General features: G+C 37.1%; 1 protein-coding gene across 1 annotated transcript in view; it reads left to right on the forward strand.

The window, feature by feature from the left end:
• The first annotated feature begins 1,335 nt into the window (after positions 1–1,335).
• The window catches only part of CALCR (calcitonin receptor), a 60,670-nt gene continuing 42,374 nt past the window's right edge, over positions 1,336–19,631 (forward strand). Inside the window, exons 1-5 of the mRNA XM_059395748.1 lie at positions 1,336–1,412; positions 8,035–8,191; positions 10,540–10,650; positions 15,295–15,407; positions 17,557–17,648. Of these exons, the coding sequence (XP_059251731.1) occupies positions 1,362–1,412; positions 8,035–8,191; positions 10,540–10,650; positions 15,295–15,407; positions 17,557–17,648 (524 nt within the window). The 5' untranslated portion in view covers positions 1,336–1,361. The remainder of the gene's footprint in view (positions 1,413–8,034; positions 8,192–10,539; positions 10,651–15,294; positions 15,408–17,556; positions 17,649–19,631) is intronic.

A 19,631-nucleotide genomic window follows, 5' to 3' on the forward strand; every position in this document is an offset into this window, starting at 1 on the left:
ATGAGTAGAACTTTCATCTGAAGAAGAGATCTGGCTTTTAATTCTGGCACCCATCATGTTCCACACATCCTGCTTCTCTTAGAGGCTAAATCATAGGACCACCATAAGCAGCAGACCGTTAGAAATTCAATGTATGTCTATAATTTCCCTCTAAAAAAGCAAGATCTAGTTAAGGGAAGCTGTGTTAATTTCATGAGTACCCATAATACATTTCTTTTTTTTCCCCCATAATACATTTCAAAAGTCCTACCTTTCACCCCAGAATAAGACTCATCCAATACTCAGGTAGCAATATTTTCCATTGAGGGAGAAGACAAATTAAAATCTCCTTCTCTTTCCCCTACTTCCCTTCTTGAATTCCTTCACTGTCCGTCCTTTTACCCAGGCTAGCAAACTGGGAGAAAACTTTAATTTCTTCTTCATTTTCTCTTCCCATAGTACTAATATATAAATGGAATACAACTTACTCATTTGGGAGCCAGTAAACCAGGCAAACAATGTAGATACTAACTTAGACCTAGGAGAAAGTATAAGACATATGATGCAGTCATAATCACTCACCCTTAGGTGAAATACAGTTTCACACAAATATCACTGATGAAAAAAATATATATATACATATTTAATTTTTTGCTTTTTTATTACCTTTCCTTGTGTAAAATTATCTGCACAGTCACGAAAAATTGTTATTTGTGACACAGCCGCATGTTTCTCTTACATGCTTGTAAGAAGGAATGGTGAGCTGTTAGGTGACACAGTCAGTCCTTGCTATTGAAGAAATTCATTCTTAGTAGCAACTTGAAGCTTGTAGAAAATTTTGTAGGAAAGAAAAATGCTCAAGGCTCTAAATAAGACTACTCAAGTCAAAGTTGGCCTTAAATTACCTAGAGGGATGACTAACGATCCTTCACAAATCGTTAGGTCGTATTCGTTCCTGTCCAGTGAAATGATTTCTTTGTGGATGTTTCCACTGAAATTTTCAGCAGTTTTACTGATGCCACGGATTAACTGAAGTCCACATTGGCTGCTCTTGATTTCTCCGAATCCTTTATTTTGGTCCTGATAGGTAAAGGTGGTTCCGGAATTTCATAATAGGACTTTTGACAACGACCAGACACCAGTCCTCCCTGGCTGGAAGGAAGGGGCGTAGAACATGCGACTATATTTGCATCCCCAGCATATTGCTTACATACATGAATTTTATGTAGAGTGTCTTGGGACATGATCCTCTCCAAGTGAAATAGAAAGAGAAGAAAAAGAAATGAACTCTAGTCAAGATTAAAGCTGTATTTATTGATGTAAATGTCTTTGTTACATTTATGTTTTTCTAGGATTTGGACGACCATCTTCAAAAACCAAAAATGAAGTTCACATTCACACGCCGGTGCTTGGTACTCTTCATCTTTCTAAATGTAAGTAAAACATCATTTTTAAGCTACATTAATCAAGAATGCTGAAATAGAGCGTACGATTGAATAGACATTTGGAAGGGTAGACATCTTGCCAAAACTAAGTTCCACCAGCCATAAGTTCCTCAAAACTATCCTTTTATTGATATTTTGTTAACAGATCCACACTCTGAATTTTCCCAATTTAGATTAGTGTTATGGTTCCCTGAGAAATGTGAGCTTTGTTTACAAAACTTTAGCATTAACTTGAAACATATCCACATTATCTTGGAATTTAACATGAAAGGTTAATAATGTTCCTGGGTAAAACATTTTTCATGTTAGACAGGTGGATTTGAAACAGTTTCTAGGCTCCTGTCTTTTTCAAACATCTGAACACTTTCAGTCAGGTTATTAATTTTAAATGCATCCCTCAAAAAAACTAAGAATCTTAAGTCTTAACAGACCAATGTCATTTCATAACTCCTTCTCTAACCTTTTAAATCATGTCCAATTTATGAGCTTTTATATTGTTTTATTTCTAAATGGTTAGCAAGAAGTCAGAACTGCAATTATCTTAGAAAATGCTACCGGGGCCTGTCTATTTATTTGTGTTGACTTCACTAACCCACCATCATATCAGCTTCCACAACACACATGAAAGAGAGATGAGTAAATTTTACATAAATAAATTAGGAGTTGTCTTTATCCTTATCCTTTCTAGCACATCAGAACAACAGTGACCAATGAATCATAAGGGCAATAAAAATCAGTCAGTACCTGATATTATTATAGTCACCTAAACAAAACTCTCCCAGGGTTCCAGAACCTACATTTTTAATTCATGAATAGTCATAGGCTTACAAGTTTGCATAAACTATTTCTCTTAACATTATTCAGGAAAAAGTACTAATATTCCAAAAATGTTCATCTGGTTTTTAAGGGAATTTTTACTTTGTAATGATATACATTAAATAAATGGTCTATGGGTATGATTGTTAATGTGGCCCTTTTGTATCTACTTGGATAATGAGTATAGTCTATTTTATTATGTAATATTGTTGTATTATTTTAATCTTTAGATAAAATATAGTATAATTTGCTAAAAGTAATCCAGTATTTGGAAATGCAAGTAACTTCATGTCATTGTAAATATAATAAAAACACTTAAACAAGAATATTTTAGGAACTACTAGCATATTTAATTTTGTCTCTAACTGCCCATGACCTATATGAGATTCTATAGTTGCAGAAATAGTGATATATGCCAATTCATAATTGATATTATTATTTTTAGAGCTTAAATTAAACCCTTGTGATCAATTACATGTAAATATTTCTAAATAATTTTATTTCATAAACCATATAATTATATTCGACAGTGACAGAACAAAAGTAGTTACTAAGTTACTAAAGTAACTTACTCGATACAAATAAGACAGTTTGAATACTACTGCAAAGATGAGAGATCATTTCTGATATGTTATTCAAAACTTTTACCCAATATATCTTATAATTCAGACATTAAAAGAATTTCATGTATTTGAGCCATGGACAAAAAAGTTTTCTGATTTGTGAGCATCTCTTTGCTAGCAAACATGCTGCACAGGGTACCTGAGTGATTTTGTGCTCTCTGCTGTGACAAAGAGAAATTTGCTTCTTTATCCTGTATTTGGTTCATATATTTGATTTGGAGAATTCTACCATAAAAAATTTTTGATATGTTGGTTTCCTCCTAAAACATTCATTGTGTTTCACAATGGATACTCCTCCAAGAAAATTAAATTTTTTAATAAAGCGATATTGATTTAAATCACTATAAAATATTGTTTCTTAAGTACATTGGTTTGAAAAACCACTATGAGTGTGTCTGTTGAATTCTACCAACCTGATTTCCAAATGCTCTTTAAAGTATCAGTTTGTTACCACATTCCATGAGCCTAAGTTTACATTAAGCAAAACCATCCCCTCACTTTCTCTCCCTTACCTACAGTAATGCAATAAATAGACTTAGGACAGGGCTTGACACATAGCGAGCCTCAAAAATGTAGTGATGATGATAATTATAACAACGATGATGAGGACATAGAAAAACTAGATTCTTTGGAGAAGCATTCTGTTGTTAATTAAGCTGCATTCCCTTATTTGCTTAGAATTTAAAATTATGCAGCAGTTTTGTTGTTTATATAATGCTTGCATAGAAAGTACATAGGACACCAACCATCTGATGCTATCTGGAAAAACCAGGGCTAATACTTTACAAAGTTCTGTTTTATCCATTCTTATTTTGAAAAGTGTAAGTAACTGAAACCTACAAATAAAATCCTAACATCTACATTGTCAGTATTAAGGATGGCGACATCAGAATCCTGTTGGTTCTATCAGGTTGTGGATTCTAGAATCATGTTCCTTTTAGAGTAGTTGTGTCTCTGATAATCATTAGGAATCTTTCCCTATGCTAGCACCATTGCATGGGTTCCCACGTTCATTAGGTTTAAACCACTGAAGAGATGGACCGTTTCTTAAAGTTTTACACAGAACAGTCCTGTAATTATTTTTGTCTCTGTGCTTCTAGAAACCACCTGTAACCCAAAAGTAGGCTGGTTGTCTTACATCAAAGTAGGAATTCCTTGACTCCATGACCATTCAAACCAGATTGCTTTCCACTAAACTCCATGACGAGTGTGCACGAAACCTAGAATGTAAGCCCCATGAGGGCAGGGACCTGGCTAGTCTTCTTCACTGCTGAGTCTCCAGCACCTAGAACAGTACCCGGCATGTGGGAAGCAGAGTATTTATTACCCGAAAGAACCAGCGGTGTTTCGGCTGAGGACTACAGGTATTGGTGGCAGCTTGGCAGTCGTATTTGTGGCGCCATTTGCTTGCACCTTTAGGAGTGACATCACATATACGGTGGCTAAACTGCTACACAGGACAACAATTAAGAGGTTGGTTTTTGTTTTGCTTTGGAAAAATCATGTAAAATCATGTAAGATGTATGTAAACCTTTGAGTACCAATTGTTATCCACAAAAGCAATGTGCCCTTAACATCTCATCTCTACCCTCACGTGAGCATAAAATATTTATTTACACCCCAAAGATATAACATAAATGTAATACTTATGATAGGTAAATTTTTTTTAAATCTTTCACATTTCTTGGTGGTCTTATCTACTCACTATGCTTCTATTTTGCCTCTATATTGCTGAAAACTCTACCACCTCACTAGCCATTTTTATTGGTACAAAAGTGACATTTTTATTGTCAGCAAAAAGTGTATATGTCCAATGAACTTTATGAAATTTGTATATGTATTATTGTGAAGCAGTAGTAATTCCATTTTTGGAATTATATATATATCTGTCTATGTCCACCTACATAGACAGAATTCCTCAATGTGTATGTTATTTTCAGAAAAAAAAATCACTGAAACATTCAGTTACCACTGGAAAGATTCCATCATCAAGCTCACACACGAACCAGACAAGGAGCAGACTCAGACCACTATGGCTTATCTACAACAGGAGTTCTAATTTCTCATTCCTTCAGTGTTGAAACAATCTCTATGGAACCAGGCTCCAAACCAAGTTCACTGGAGTTTGTTTCAATATTGCAAGAATGGTAGGATTGATGCTACTATCGTCCACATGATTGACACCGGCTCTTTCAGATGGTCATATTTATACTGTTACTGGTGTTAAAACTGCATTAGAACAAATAATGCTGTAATTGAAACTACAAGTACAGGGTTTTCCTCTTGATATCTTTGTACATAATGCCCCCCCACCATGGTTTCCAGGAACATTTCTTAACTGGCTGCCCAGTCCATTTAAAGATAGAATTCAGAATGTTACTTCTGGAAAGAATGCCAAACTTAAACAAAATAGCCCCTAATATCTAAAATATAAATGTTATATATGACATCACATTCCATCCTCTAATATGATTTGCATATGGTGAGAAAGATGGCCCATAAATAAGTAATACATGAAATGATAATTCTCATGTCAATGAAAGATTCTAAGAATAGAGGCACAAAAAATGTAAAATAGATGCCCAAGGTTAACCTGTAATTAATATCTCTTATTGTGAGGAACACAATGATCTATTAAAGACCATGGTTATGGTGATCTCTAGTGAGATTATTAAAACATGCACAGACACGTGTGTTCATACAAATGTAGGTTCATACAATCCAAAATGAAGTCTTAACATGAAATCTCTTCAAAATAAGTCTTTGTTACCCCCAAAACACATTCCAATTCCTGAAGGAATTTCTGAGCATTCAGTGATTGATGATTCTTTACTGTCACAATTTCTGGTGTCTGAAAATATTTTATGATGTTGCTCCTTCTTGCTAGTCTGTAAGCTCCACGAGGGCAGGATCTATGCTTGTTTTATCCAGCACTGTATCCTCAGTTGCTAACATAATGCTTGACTTCCTAGCAAACAATGACTATTTGCCAATTGGTTGGTCTTAAAATAAGTAAGAAAGGGTCGTATGACGGCACAATGATGTTCAACTACATTGGTAAAGGATCTGTACATTTTTAAATAATTTCTGCCAGTACATTAATTTCTCTTTTCATTGTCATACACTTAAGAGGCATTAAAATTAGAAATAATCCTAATAGTTAAAGAGTAGTGTCAGCCATACTCACAGTAAGTGTCCATCTAGAGTTAGAAGTATCAAGTATTCAGAACCTCTTCTGTTGGTAAGCAATTTCTGCTTGGATGGCTTGCTGGCACCTTCAAAACAAGTACAAAAGAGAACTTACCTTCTTCCCCCTCTAAGGGTTTTCTTTGCCCAACTTCTCCCTTCTCAGGGCACTCCCACGTTTTCCATTATATAGGTTAAAATATCAGAGCTATCAGACTATTACTGTTCTCCTTTCCTTGTATTTCCTTATATTCAAATATATCTTTTTATTATTTGAGAGAATGCTGAGGGCTGTGCTTCCCTGCTCCCTCCTGCTGTGATCCAGTCATGCCTTGGGCTTCCTGGCTCCCTCCCCAGCTCTGATCTGTGGACATCTGATGCCCACCACATGAATTTTCCTAACACTTTCCTTTCGCAACCTTCACTGATCAAAAACTGGCATGAGATTTTTATTTTAGTCATGTTGTAGTAACATTAGCTAAAATGTATTGAACCTTTCATTGCACCATGCACTTTGTATTTATTTTCTTAGGGCTCTGTATTTCCTGATTTTCCTTGACTCCATTTATTACTAACCCCCAAAGATGCTCCCCTCCAGGAAGGATGGTTTCCTTGCAGTGTCTCACACATGTCACTTCCTACCTCTGGAACTTAGATGCATTCCTTTCCCTCCATCCAGAAAGCTTTCCCTCTCGGCTTGGACAGGCACTCGAAGTCCAATTCAAAGTCTCCCTTGTTATCTGTAGTCATCCCTGACTGCTCTTGCTCTCTGTCCTCCGTCTGTTCTGAATTGTTGCTGTATCATGCACTGTATAGTTTAGCATTTAGAGCCAAACTATCTTAGAGGATAGGACGCCCGTCTTCACAAGGACACACACTGGAAAACAGTGTGGTTCTCCTATGAGTCGCCTGACTTATACAGCTCAACTTAATAAAAACGAGTTTGTTTTAGAGACTGTGAGGCATTAAAAAAAAAAAGTACCCAATGCTATTTCTGCCATCGGTACATTTGGGGAAACTTTAATCTTAGAATAATTTAGACAGAATAAGGCCAAATAAGCAGTGTGTTTAACAGGTGTGATAGAAAAAGAGCAAGGAGTATTCTTAACTTTAGAAGAAGAAAAGTCAGTGCGGGCTGAAGCTTGCAGTCTTCTCTGAAAAAAGTCTCTATGTGGAAAACGGATATAGAAAATCACAGATTCAGGCACCACCAAAAACATCACGGCCACAAAAGAGATTGAACTCTTAATAAACACAACTTGGGACGATGGGTCAGATGGTGATCGTGACCCTTGTCCACCTGAACCAAAAAAAGCAGAAGCACTAGGAGAAATATTTAAGATTTACATTGGTTTTCAGCAGTGAGAATAAATACCCTGGGTAAATCATCTGCTGATGAAACCAAATTAAAGATATTGAGGCCAAGCATCAAACGCAGAATATCTCAGAAGAACAGATTTTGTTTGTTCTGTGGAAAAACTGGGGTGAATTTTTGGCAGTGTACATATTCTAAGCACAAATTTTTAAAAAGCTAAAATAATCTAATATAAAAGCTTATTTATTGCAGTAATATATCTATTTTTAATAGTATGACTCATGATTATTAGAAGTTCCAAAGAGGGCAAAATTGATTTAATGTTAGTATTTTTTGGAAATCAGGTTATTTGTTTTGTTTACTTATAAACTTTACAGTGATAATAAAATTAAAACACTCTCATATGATAAAGAGGTGCGTGGGTTTGGGTGGGTGCTATACATTTTTAGCAGTGAATGGAACAAATACAAATGTGAAATTTGTAGGTGGAATTTGTAGATGAAATATAAATATACTTTTTAGTTACGAAGAAAAATATCCTAGGTGGAGACTATTCGTAATTGTTACTCATGAAGGAAAATGTTTTCAAACTTTTTGATTGTTTCATTTATTTTTGCATTCACCCATTCCCGCTCTGTGTAAGTAACCAATGTTTTTTTTTTAAATACAGCACCCAACCCCAATTCTTCCTGCCAATTCGAATAACACCTATCCCCCCAATATGAAGTCCGAGCCATTTCTGTACGTCCTAGGACGAAAGAAAATGTCGGATGCGCAGTACAAATGCTATGACCGCATGCAGCAGTTACCCCCATACCAAGGAGAAGGTAAGAAGATGGATCTCCGCAAATATGTTTTCAAGCATCATTAAAGGCTCATTTTCTTCCGTGGATAAATATGTTTTGACTAATTTTAATATGCCAGCATTTTTAACAGTGGTTTTCAAATTATGGTATGTTTGTGTATGTCATGTTGGAGACATGTCTACTTTCTTTGCCCAGGCTCACCCAACTGGTTTTGGGCTAACAGCAGCACCCATGACAAAATTACTATAATAACTCAGTATTCACACCTGGCAAGGAGGAACAATACAGGGCTAAGTGATGGAAAGGAACTGGAAAATGACAGGAAGGGAAGTGGAAAATATTGGGCAGAGAATTAGCCTCAGGTCAATCCTGTCAAAACCCTGTCTTGCTTGGGTTAATGAGGCAGTATCTTTCCTTAACTATCAATGGGTTGGCAACTCTGGCTATTCCTTTCTCTTTTCTACCCCCAGTTCTCAGAGGAACTAGTAAAATCTGTCTCCTAGGCAGGCATTGTTTATCTACCACCTTCTCTAGAATGCTCTGTGGGACTGTTCAAATATTTTCAGAACCAAGCTCATTCTATTAGCTATAGAAGGCTATGTGATTGCCAAACATTACTACATCCAGTTCTCTCCCCTGTCCACTAAAGCATTTGAAAAGTCCCAACAAGACCATGTGTACCCTTGTATATTCTAAGATAACACCACTTGGTAGGGGGAATATTTTTTAAGTATATTCTATTTCTACGTGTGGTTTGTCTTCAAATAGTTAAAGTTTTAATTTCTAGTTCCTATTTTTAGCATTTTCCTTTAAACAAAACTCAAGACCATTAAAAGACAGGTACATGTTATTCTTCCGTCTGCACAGTTTTAATGTGTTTTTAAGAACCTGAAAAGTTATTAGATGTGGCTCTGCCCACATCAGACAAACCATTCCTCTGAAACAAATGAAACGATAGAAACACGAAATTTATTTTCGGAGACCAATGAGAGCAGGCTCCTGCACTTCAGTCCTAATCATTTGGGGAGGTTGAACTTTCAGACTATGATCATTATATTGAGATTTTTTTTCTTTTCTTTTTAATCTTTTTGCTCTTTTCTATTCCTTTCTTTCTCCTCCCTCCCTCCCTCCCACCATCGCCATCTGTCTCCCTCTCTTTCTTTCTTGTCTGTCCGTCCTTCCTTCCTTCTTTCTTTCCTTCCTTCCTTTCTCTCTCTCTTTCTCTCTAAGAACTGACTTCCAAGGCTGAGTCTTAATCTTTTGGATAGCTTTATAGAGGCAAATCTTCACGTGTTAGGGTAGATTAAATTTTGAAAGGAGTGAGAAACTACTTGGAGCCAAAGCTGATAAATACATAAACTGCTCAAACTGAGCATTGCTTTAGTCACTAATAAAGTGTGATTCTAAAATAATAAGACTAGTTTTATACGTAATCTGTTAACTGTCTAACAAATGCAACTCCAATAGGAATTTTGAACAATTGAATTTTAAACCCTTGGATTAAGAATAGAATTATCCAAGGGATGCCTGGGCAGCTCAGTCTGTTAAGCATCTGACTCCAGATTTCTGCTCAGGTCATGATCTCAGGGTTGTGGGATTAAGCCCTGAGTCAGGCTCTGTACTTAGCGGGGAGTCTGAGGATTTTCTCTTGCCTTCTCCCTCTGCTCCTCCCCTGCTCTTGTGTGTACTCTCTTGCTCTCTCTCTCAAGGAAATAAATAGATCTTTTAAAAAATTAAGAATAGAGCCATCCAAGGCAACCAATTTTAAGTTAATGTTTAGGAAGATCTGTATGTTCTAAAGCCATAGAATTTTTTCAAATTAAGCCTCTTATCCAGGGGTGATATTGCATATACTTTCGCAAGATTTCTTTGCAGCATTTCTGAAGATATTTTCTTTTTTTAAAAAAAGATTTTATTCATTTATTTGACAGACAGAGACCACAAGCAGGCAGAGAGGCAGGCAGAGAGAGGAATGGAAGCAGGCTCCCCGCTGAGCAGAGATTCTGATGCAGGGTTTGATCCCAGGACCCTGAGCCCAAGGCAGAGGCTTTAGCCCACTGAGCCACCCAGGCACCCCTCTGAAGATATTTTAAAGGAAAGATTTTGGAGGAAAGATTCCATACAGATGACATGCATGTCTTTTGAAGAGCAAATGGAGAAAACCTATAAAAATGTAAATTTGATTAAGAGTTGGTAAAGTTAATATCTTTATTTTGTTGCTGCTGCTGTTCTTTCTAATATTTCTATATGCACACAGAGAGCTCCAGAATAACTATTAAATGGCTAGATCCTATCGAATACTGTTAAGTCCTGTTGATGATTCTGCAACTTTTTCCAACGTCAATATTAATTTCTTTCTGAATCATCAGGTCCGTATTGCAACCGTACCTGGGATGGATGGCTGTGTTGGGATGATACACCGGCTGGAGTATTGTCCCATCAGTACTGCCCAGATTACTTTCCAGACTTTGATCCAACAGGTAAAATATTTCTTTTTATCATATTTTGCTATAAACCCTTTAGAATTTTCATGGTTCTGAAAAGAAAATCAGATGTAAAGGATACCTATCAAATCATACTCTATGTGTTTCAGCACTTTCTGAAGCCTTTCTTCATGTGAAATATCACCCAGTTGTACAAGTATTTCAAGCTCTCCTTATTTTTTAGGTCATGTTACTGGTCCAATGTGCACATGGGTCTCCAATTCTAAATGAAAGTTAGATTTTTATGTATTTCAAATACTTAATTTTAAATTAATTTTTTAACTCTTGAGGTTTTATTTAAAGGTGGTTGTTTTTCAGTTTTCAGCTGTCGCACGTTTGATGACTTGTGCAAATACTTGATCTAGACTTTCTGTATATGAGACTGGTAGAGTACACACAATGGAAATTTTATGTAACACTGGAAGTTATATAAAACTGTCATATGTAAAGTAAAAGAAATCAGAAGATAGTAACTCTAGACACTTGCTAGATTTCTTTTCCAACAGTAGATTATTAATATATGTTTGGTAAATAAAACTAATGATAAAATGAATGGATCATACTAACATCCCCCTCCAGGCCCTGCACAACGTGAGCGGTCAACAAATGTGTGTTAAATAAATAAGTGACACCAAATTCATTTTAGTTATAAAAGTAACATAGGAATACTTCTCATTGAGTATCATTTTTTACTTTTCAAAACAATTTCATGTGTATTATCTAAATGTATATACTCACACAATATTTGATACAAAATTGCAAGCGAACCAAGTCTCCTGAGCTCTTACCTAACCCTCTCTTTACAAGTCAGTACAACAGCCTTGGAAAAGCATTTGAGAAACAGTATTGCTAATTCCCCATGCACACTCACTCATGCAGATTAAAAGCACTTAGAATACTTAAAAAAAAAAATGTTAATTTCCTAGGGAAGACATGTTTTTCCTTCAGGCCTTCATCTAGCCACACTGGTATAATTGGAAATTGAATCAGGATACATGGAGAGGATGAGAGTCTAGGGGTACCATCTACCAAGTGGAGTAAGGAAGAAGCTAGAGGGGCTGATGCGACGTATCTCAGAAACGTCAGCTATCCAGATAGATTCGATGTCTGGAATCCATGATGCTCAGTGGTTAGTGGTCAGGAGCAACGCAAAGAATGTGGAAAGAGGTATCTGAGTTTGTCTTACAGCCTCAGGCCAGAGAGTAGACACATGAAGGACCGGGAATGGATTTGGATAGGGGCTGGTGGTGAGTGATTCTCGACTTGGCTAAGAACCTTGAAAACTTATCAAAATCCTGATGCCTGGTACCACCCCAGACATTCTGAATTAATTAGTTTGGAGTATAACCTGGACATGAAGATCTCTTAAAGTTCTGCTTGTGATGAAACATGCAGTCAAGATGAAAGTGTGTTAAGAAAATAAAATAAAATAAAGAAAAATAAAGAAAGAGGCAGATGCCTGGAAAGTTCAGCCAGTACACTGAGTAGCTGTACCAGCGGCATCAGATGAGAGTGATACAGACAATGGAGGAAGGCGGGTCCCAGAGAGGTAAAAAGCAGTAGCCAGCTAGCTTCAGGGACTAGCGGTGTTGGGGCCAGAAAAACTTTGTTCCGAGAAACTAGATAGAAAATCTGTCCCATTGAAGCATTAACCGAGATTAAGAGACTGAAAAGGGAGTAGGTATCTTAGTTATAAAAGAGACCCCCATGATGAATGGAAGCTACAGGCACAGTTAAGCCCCAGTTAACAGGCGAGGTTTGCTGGGGAGAGTAGAGCGAGCCTGAGGCTGCAGAGTGTGTTTAAGCTGCCCCACAGGATGAACTGGCTGGCGGGGCCCCAGGGGAGCGGGTCATTCCACTTCAAGCTCCAGACCTCTTCTCACAAGATGTGATATAAAAGAACACAGTGAGCCCTCCACACTTCACGGTGCTCATTTTCCTCCTTCCTTCAGTATCCTTTTGGAAGTGGTTCCATGGAAGAGGAACAGGAACATTCAGTCAGTAGAAGGGAAGGTCCTGATAAGAAGATCTTCACTGAATTATCTGGTCTGAACTAGAAATAGCATTTTAAAGTTTGTTTCACGTGTAAGAGACTTGGAGAAAACAACCCTGACTTTCAGATTTTTCCACAAGTTGCTTGGTCAGAGTTTCTACCACCTTTCATGGTCAACCAGTCCATCCATCTGTGTTCCTTTGCTCACTGAGTATGAATGACAAGAGGTTACAAAAGTGAGAATTTCAGTTAAGATAGAAAACAATAGTCAAATGGTAAAATCTAGGCAAGAAAGTTTCCAGAATCCAGATTAGAGCAGAGAAATTCATCTCTCCCTGTGTCAGTGTTTAAGAAATGCTTTGGCGCTTCCAGCAAGGATGAGATCTTAAATTCTACCCGAGTAAGACAGAGATAATGAAAATGAGATTACAGGGGACTACTTTAAAGACCAATTCAAGCCAGCCACTTCTGAAAATTTTCATTGTGCAAAGAGGAAGGGCTGAGTGCCCTGCCCTCCTCAGCACTACTTTCCTGTAAACTCCAACTCAAAGCTGTTTGATGATCATCTTTCTGGCTTTTACTGACTCTTCCCAATAAATGATGCTTCATTCATCTGGACTTGACAACTATATTAGAGATAACTTGATTGGCATAAAGAGCTTTTCTGTAATAGAGGCTACAAGGCCGTTACAGAGCAGCAATGGGCTCTTGCCAAAGTGGCTATAATTATTGACTAAAAGGCAAGCTTTTGGTCAGCAAAACATGGATTTCCAGGCATAGATCCATCTTATCAGCCTGGTTTTTAGAAAGAACCCTCTCAAGTGGGGGTGGGGGGCGATCTACTTCAAAAGAAAAATTAAAAATATGTATATCCAACACACTTAATTTCATTAGGATTTTACCATTGACCCAAGGCTATATTTTAATAATAAACAAAAACAGTTTAATGAAATGACAGAGATTTCATTTTAAGATGAAGTGTTTGGTAAAAGACAGGTTGCGATAGAGTGAATAACAGCACTGAAATTCAAAAGAGGCTGGTAGCCTGTAGGAATATGCTAGAAGGTAAAAAGCGCATTTAACAAGGATATGCTTAGGGCGCTGCCTTTAATGTCAAACACTCAATCAACGTTAATGGCAAAGAGGCAAGAAGGTCAATATACAGTTTAGGACCATGATTCTCAACCTTGATACCCTTCGGAATTGTTGAGTTTTTTTTTAAATGCTGATGCCTGGTTACCTCTTCAGATAAGCAAATTTGAATCTCTGGGGATTGGGCCTGAGAATCTGTAAAAAGCTCCCTCCCTGGAGTGAAATTCTGAGCATGTTGTCCTCTTTTTTTTTTTTTTTTTTTTTTTAAGATTTTATTTATTTGACAGAGATCACAAGCAGGCAGAGAGGCAGACAGAGAGAGAGGGAGAAGCAGGCTCCCCACTGAGCAGAGAGCCCGATGTGGGGCTCGATCCCAGGACCCTGAGATCATGACCTGAGCTGAAGGCAGTGGCTTAACCCACTGAGCCACCCAGGCGCCCCAGCAAGCTGTCCTCTTCATGGGGCAGTCCAAACAGAGTATTTCAGAGGGAAATACCAATATCGAGCACATGCCGAGTGGCTCCAGGCAGTGAAGGAACACCAAACTGTGTATTGTGAGTAAATGGGGATGTTTGGTTTGGAAAAGGAAGTTAGAGTAGACATATCCTTTCATCAAATACTTAAAGATTTGCCAGGTGGAGAAGGACAAGTTCTTACAGCTGCAATGGGTAGAACCAGGAAATGCCTAGACCTAGACTTTGGTGACATCAGAACAAATTAATATCTCCTACAGTCTTGTCCATGATTGGAACAAACTTTTTCAGGGGGAACATCCCACCCTCTTCCATAGAATTTGCCTTTTGTAGCTAAATAGCTTTGTCAGAATTTATTTCCTTTTGATAAAATAGTAAGCTACTTTCTGACAATACAATAAAGATAAAATGCTTCATTACAAGCCACTTTTTTAAAATTGCAAATAAGCTTGGAATGGTCATCACTGACAAATAGCATTAGCAAAACCATGGACCTGTTGTCACTATCAGTTTTTCTATGTTGATTAGTCCTAACCCTTTCTGAAATATTGTTGGGGTCCAATTGTGATTCTTTAAATAGTTTTTGTCTGATGACTGTCTCAGCAAATTCACAATTTAAAATTCTTCTATGTAACTTTCTAACAAATTTACATTAAGCATATAAATGAAGAAAAGTATGGTCTTGCCAGTCTCACATAGTTCCTATCTAAAATCAGAAAGGTAGGGTTTGTTAAAAAATATAAGGTACAGTAGAGGTAGCACTTCTGAATGCGATGGGCCTGAGATTAGATCCCAGCTGACCCACTCTCTGGTGACTTCAGACTCTATAACCTCTCTCACTCTGTTTCCTGTTTGTAAAGTGGAGATAGCAACCTCTGCCTTACTTGGCTTTGCTGAAGATAAAACGAGACAACACGTACTAAAACATCTTGTAAAATGCATGATTCATGGTAGTCTCCTTTGACCTATATTCACATTCAAGTTCTATAAAGGGATTAATGCTGTGGAATGGCTTGTAAGCCTTATTTTTCCTTCTTGGTGTTTTGAGATCGCAATGTAATAACTGTTATGTCTCATTAACAGAAAAGGTTACAAAATACTGTGATGAGAATGGGGAGTGGTATAAGCATCCTGAGAACAATCGAACCTGGTCCAACTATACTATGTGTAACGCTTTCACTCCTGAGAAACTGAAGGTGGGTTTCATTTCCAGTTTGGGTATTGGGTGAGAATGTCATTATTTTTACATAGAAATGTATGCATAACTAAAATACCTGCTACCAAGAAGCCAACCAGTTCTCTAGAAGAAAATTATATCATGGCCTGTGAGTTCTAGGGACTTTCTGAAGTAGCATTAGAGAAAATGACATTTTACTTCTTGGTTGGAACTCAGTGTCGAAGAGTTCCAAGAGAATCAGGCCATTTATAATGAGGGAAATATTGTCCATGGAAGAGATGATGGGATTTCTCACGAGGCCAGATGTTAGGCAGCATTTCCAAGGACTCTCTAAGATCTAAGATCTTAGGTCTTCTACCAGAAGAGTGCGAAAATCACAAATTTTTTCCCCAAGTGACAGTTGCCCCCAGTTCCCTGCCTGAGGATGCCCATTATAGTTTTCCTATCAGGCTTTGAAGGAACACTTAGAATGAGACTTCTCAGCTACCTGTTGATACAGGTGTGGCAGTTTTGTCTATTCTGATTTGTTAGTATTTATGTCTTACCCCCTGTTAAATATTCAAAATATCGTCTCAGCTCAGAAACATTTAAGCCAATGGGAAAAACCCAGATACGTACTCTCCAAATGCATGAGAAATCGGAAAACAACAACAACAACAACATAAAAAAAAAAACCTCACCAAGCCCACAGTCAGCCTCCTCTCCCCAAGGTGCTGGGGGAAACAGTCAGTCAGTATTTAACCACACAGGCTACGCCATGAGCAGCCTCCTGGTGCTACAGTGGAGACCTATTGTTATATAAAGTTTTCTTAAAAATAAAATATACAGAGATAAAAATAAAATAGTGACAGAGGTTAGGCGCACGGCTATATATCCAAATTAAAAACAGTATTTTAAATGGTAAGAGGATTCTATATCGTGAACTGTTTAAAAGAAGGAACTCTTAAAAAGTGCCACTTCTAGTTTTATCTAGTTGGTGAAGTCAGGAAAGTAGCCAGAAAATAAACTGGTGGGAGAAAAGACAGGAGCTGAGTATTTCTTTTCGTGCAGAGACTCCTAAATACTTTCTAAGAAGGGGAGTGTACGCTATTTTGAAGTCTTTATCAGCTCTGGCTATAAACCAACGATTCCAACTTTGTCATCATTTCTGCAAGGATAAAAATGGTGCCATTAGGAGGGTAGTTATCAATGAAATTGGCAAATAATAATATGTAAATGCCCCATCAAGAGGTACAACAGCCACCATTCAGGAGAAGTTGATTAGTTCATTTTGAAATTCTAAAGCCTAGAAAGGCAATATTTGTTTCTGTCCAGCAAAAATGCATATCAACAAACAAAAGACTGCGTGCTTTGAGAGCTTTTTAGCAGAATCAGTGCTTCCATATCAGGCTCTTCACAAGGAAATTCACAAGAATCAAATGTTGAAGCATAATGATCTATACCTAAATGCCACATTTCTCCCAGGAATTAAAAAAACTGCATAGAAATGATCCAACTTATCTACACTGCATTTGTATCATATGTTCAGAAACATTCTATTGAGCATGGTGTCACTTTTTGCTTTATGCTTTATGTGGTTTAAGTTTATATTATTAAGTTAATAGAAATTAAAAATTGTTCTGTCTTCCTGACTTAACATCTGGACCTCTATGATATAATACCAGTTTTCTTGTGGTTAGTGTTTGCATAGATCATCTTTTCCTGTCCTTTTATGTTCAGAATTTCTGTATCCCAGTAGTTAATGATGTTTCTTATACACAGCAGATAATTGTTTTAAAAATCATTTAGTTTTGACCAAACTATTTTAGAGATGAGGCCTACCGAGATCCAGAGGGACGAAGTGACTGACTTATGAGAATCACACAAAGACTTAATGATTAGTACTCTGAGTAAAGAACAGTGCTAATGAATCCAGTCTGATGTTCTTCCCACCACATCATGCATATTCTAATATAACTGATAATCTTGTAAAATTTTAACCTGTTAACCCCAAATATTATGATTCAATATAATTCTCTGAAACATTTGTTGTAATTTTAGTGGATTTTTAAAAGGATGAGAACAATTGTTGATTTACACTGGTATTAAAGATAGAAACTATTTTCCCTCCTCTATTATCATTTATTTGCCTGTTCATTTTTATAACTGTTTTGTTATTGTTGTTCCAGAATGCATACGTTCTGTACTACTTGGCTATTGTGGGCCATTCTTTGTCGATTTTCACCTTGGTGATTTCGCTGGGGATTTTCGTGTTTTTCAAGTAAGTACCCTTATAGCATCTGCTTTTTATTTTCTTCTTTAAGGTACTGAAATAAATGGTAAACTGTACGAGTTAGGATAAGGGTCGTCTTCTGCAAACCACAAGAGAAATGCAACACTGGGAATCATGGAGTAGTAAGGAAAGTGGAATTACTTAAAACAGGTTTTTTAACCCTATCTCTGAGGAAAATAAGATGGATTCATATAATTTTCAAAGGTAATATGACTTCCTCCCCAAATGAAATAGTCCTGTGAGCCCGTAGGTACATTGGGTTAACATGTGAAAGGCTCCACTTACCATGGCTAAGATTGCAGAACTACTCAGGAGAGGCTGCTCTTCCTTCTTTCACCCTCTTCCTAAAATATGGAGACCATGGCCAGAGGCTCAAATGCACCGTGCCTAATTGTGAGCTTGTCACAGGTGGATTTGGCCAGAAGAGAAGTGTAGCTAGTGAGCTCAGAATGGTGTTTAGCCATAGAAGGAAGGTAAGGCTCCCTTCTGGTCCTGACTCACTCAGCTGGGACCAAGCAGATTCTGGAAGAAGAGTTAAGTGTCAATATTTTGCCCTTGCAAGCCGAGCATCATCAACCAGTTATCTTCTAACACTCTGAGGAGTAAAATCCCAGGGAGGTTTCTATTTCAAAGCCATGTCTAGGCACTTGATTGCAGAATCTATGGCAAAATGATTAAGTTGATATAAGTATTGATTTTGTAATAAAGGAGAATTGGAAGCATTGAATCTGTTTTTCAGGAATGACTGCATCATACGTGTGAGATGGTAATGTGTGTTCAATTCAGCCCTAGACATGTCCTATATTTGGTGTGATTTCTGTAAATCAAAGGCAGGAGGCACTATATTACTCTTTCATGAGAACTCTGAATAATGTCTAAACTACTGGGCTGTCTCCTTCAACTAATATGTTCTTTAGTTGTGTGGAATTATACAAAGGGTCAAGAAAAGCTCCTTCATAGGATCAGACTACAAATAATCCTCCACACTTTAAAGAGGTGAGATATATAATGTAAGTAAATATACAGTGATTCATACATAGTATAACAGAATCTTAATTTGATTTTTGTCAAAATATTATCATGCTACTACTAAAGAAAATTAAGCTGGGGGGGAACACCTGTAAGCACATCTGAACATAACTACTATTATTATTTTTCCCTTGACCCTTTTTAATCTTTGCCTTCATCTTATACCACTGTCACATTAGGTCTATATCTTACATAGTCAAAGTTCTTACTCTGACCAAGCAATGTAACTGAGTAGCAATTTTTTGTTAACTGAATAATAATAATTAAGTAATAGTAAATAAATAATAATTTAAATAAACAGAGAATGAGCTCCTTCCATATGTGGTTTAACTGGAGAAAGATATAAACAAAGCAGCAAGACAGAAGGGACTAATTATTAGAATTAGACTAGAAGAGTATTTTCACTTATAATGATCAAAATATATCAGAGTAGGGCACCTGGGTGGCTCAGTGGGTTAAAGCCTCTGCCTTTGGCTCAGGTAATGATCCCGGGATCCTGGGATGGAGCCCCGCATCGGGCTCGCTGCCCGTCAGGGAGCCTGCTTCCTCCTCTCTCTCTGCCTGCCTCTCTGCCTACTTGTGATCTCTATCTGCCAAGTAAAACAAATAAAATCTTTAAATATATATATATCAGAGTAAACACATAGCATGATTAATCTTGGAATTTCTATCCATTTTTCAACTGCACTTGACCATGGTGAATAAATATATCATCATGGCTCCCATATAACTTTGATTAAAAAGTCTGTCACTAAAATTCTATCCTTTAAAATTTTTAATATAACCATAAAAAAATTGAAAGGAAAAAAATTGAAAGAAACAGCCCCAAAATTGGTAATGGTGCAACTAATACATGTATTCAGGAGTTTAAAGATAATAAAGTGTCAATGGGATATTTCTTAGTTCCTTATTTCTACAGTCACTTAAATAAGTCACTTAAAT

Source organism: Mustela nigripes, chromosome 4 (genome assembly GCF_022355385.1).
Source record: "Mustela nigripes isolate SB6536 chromosome 4, MUSNIG.SB6536, whole genome shotgun sequence".
In the NCBI taxonomy this organism is placed as follows: domain Eukaryota; kingdom Metazoa; phylum Chordata; class Mammalia; order Carnivora; family Mustelidae; genus Mustela; species Mustela nigripes.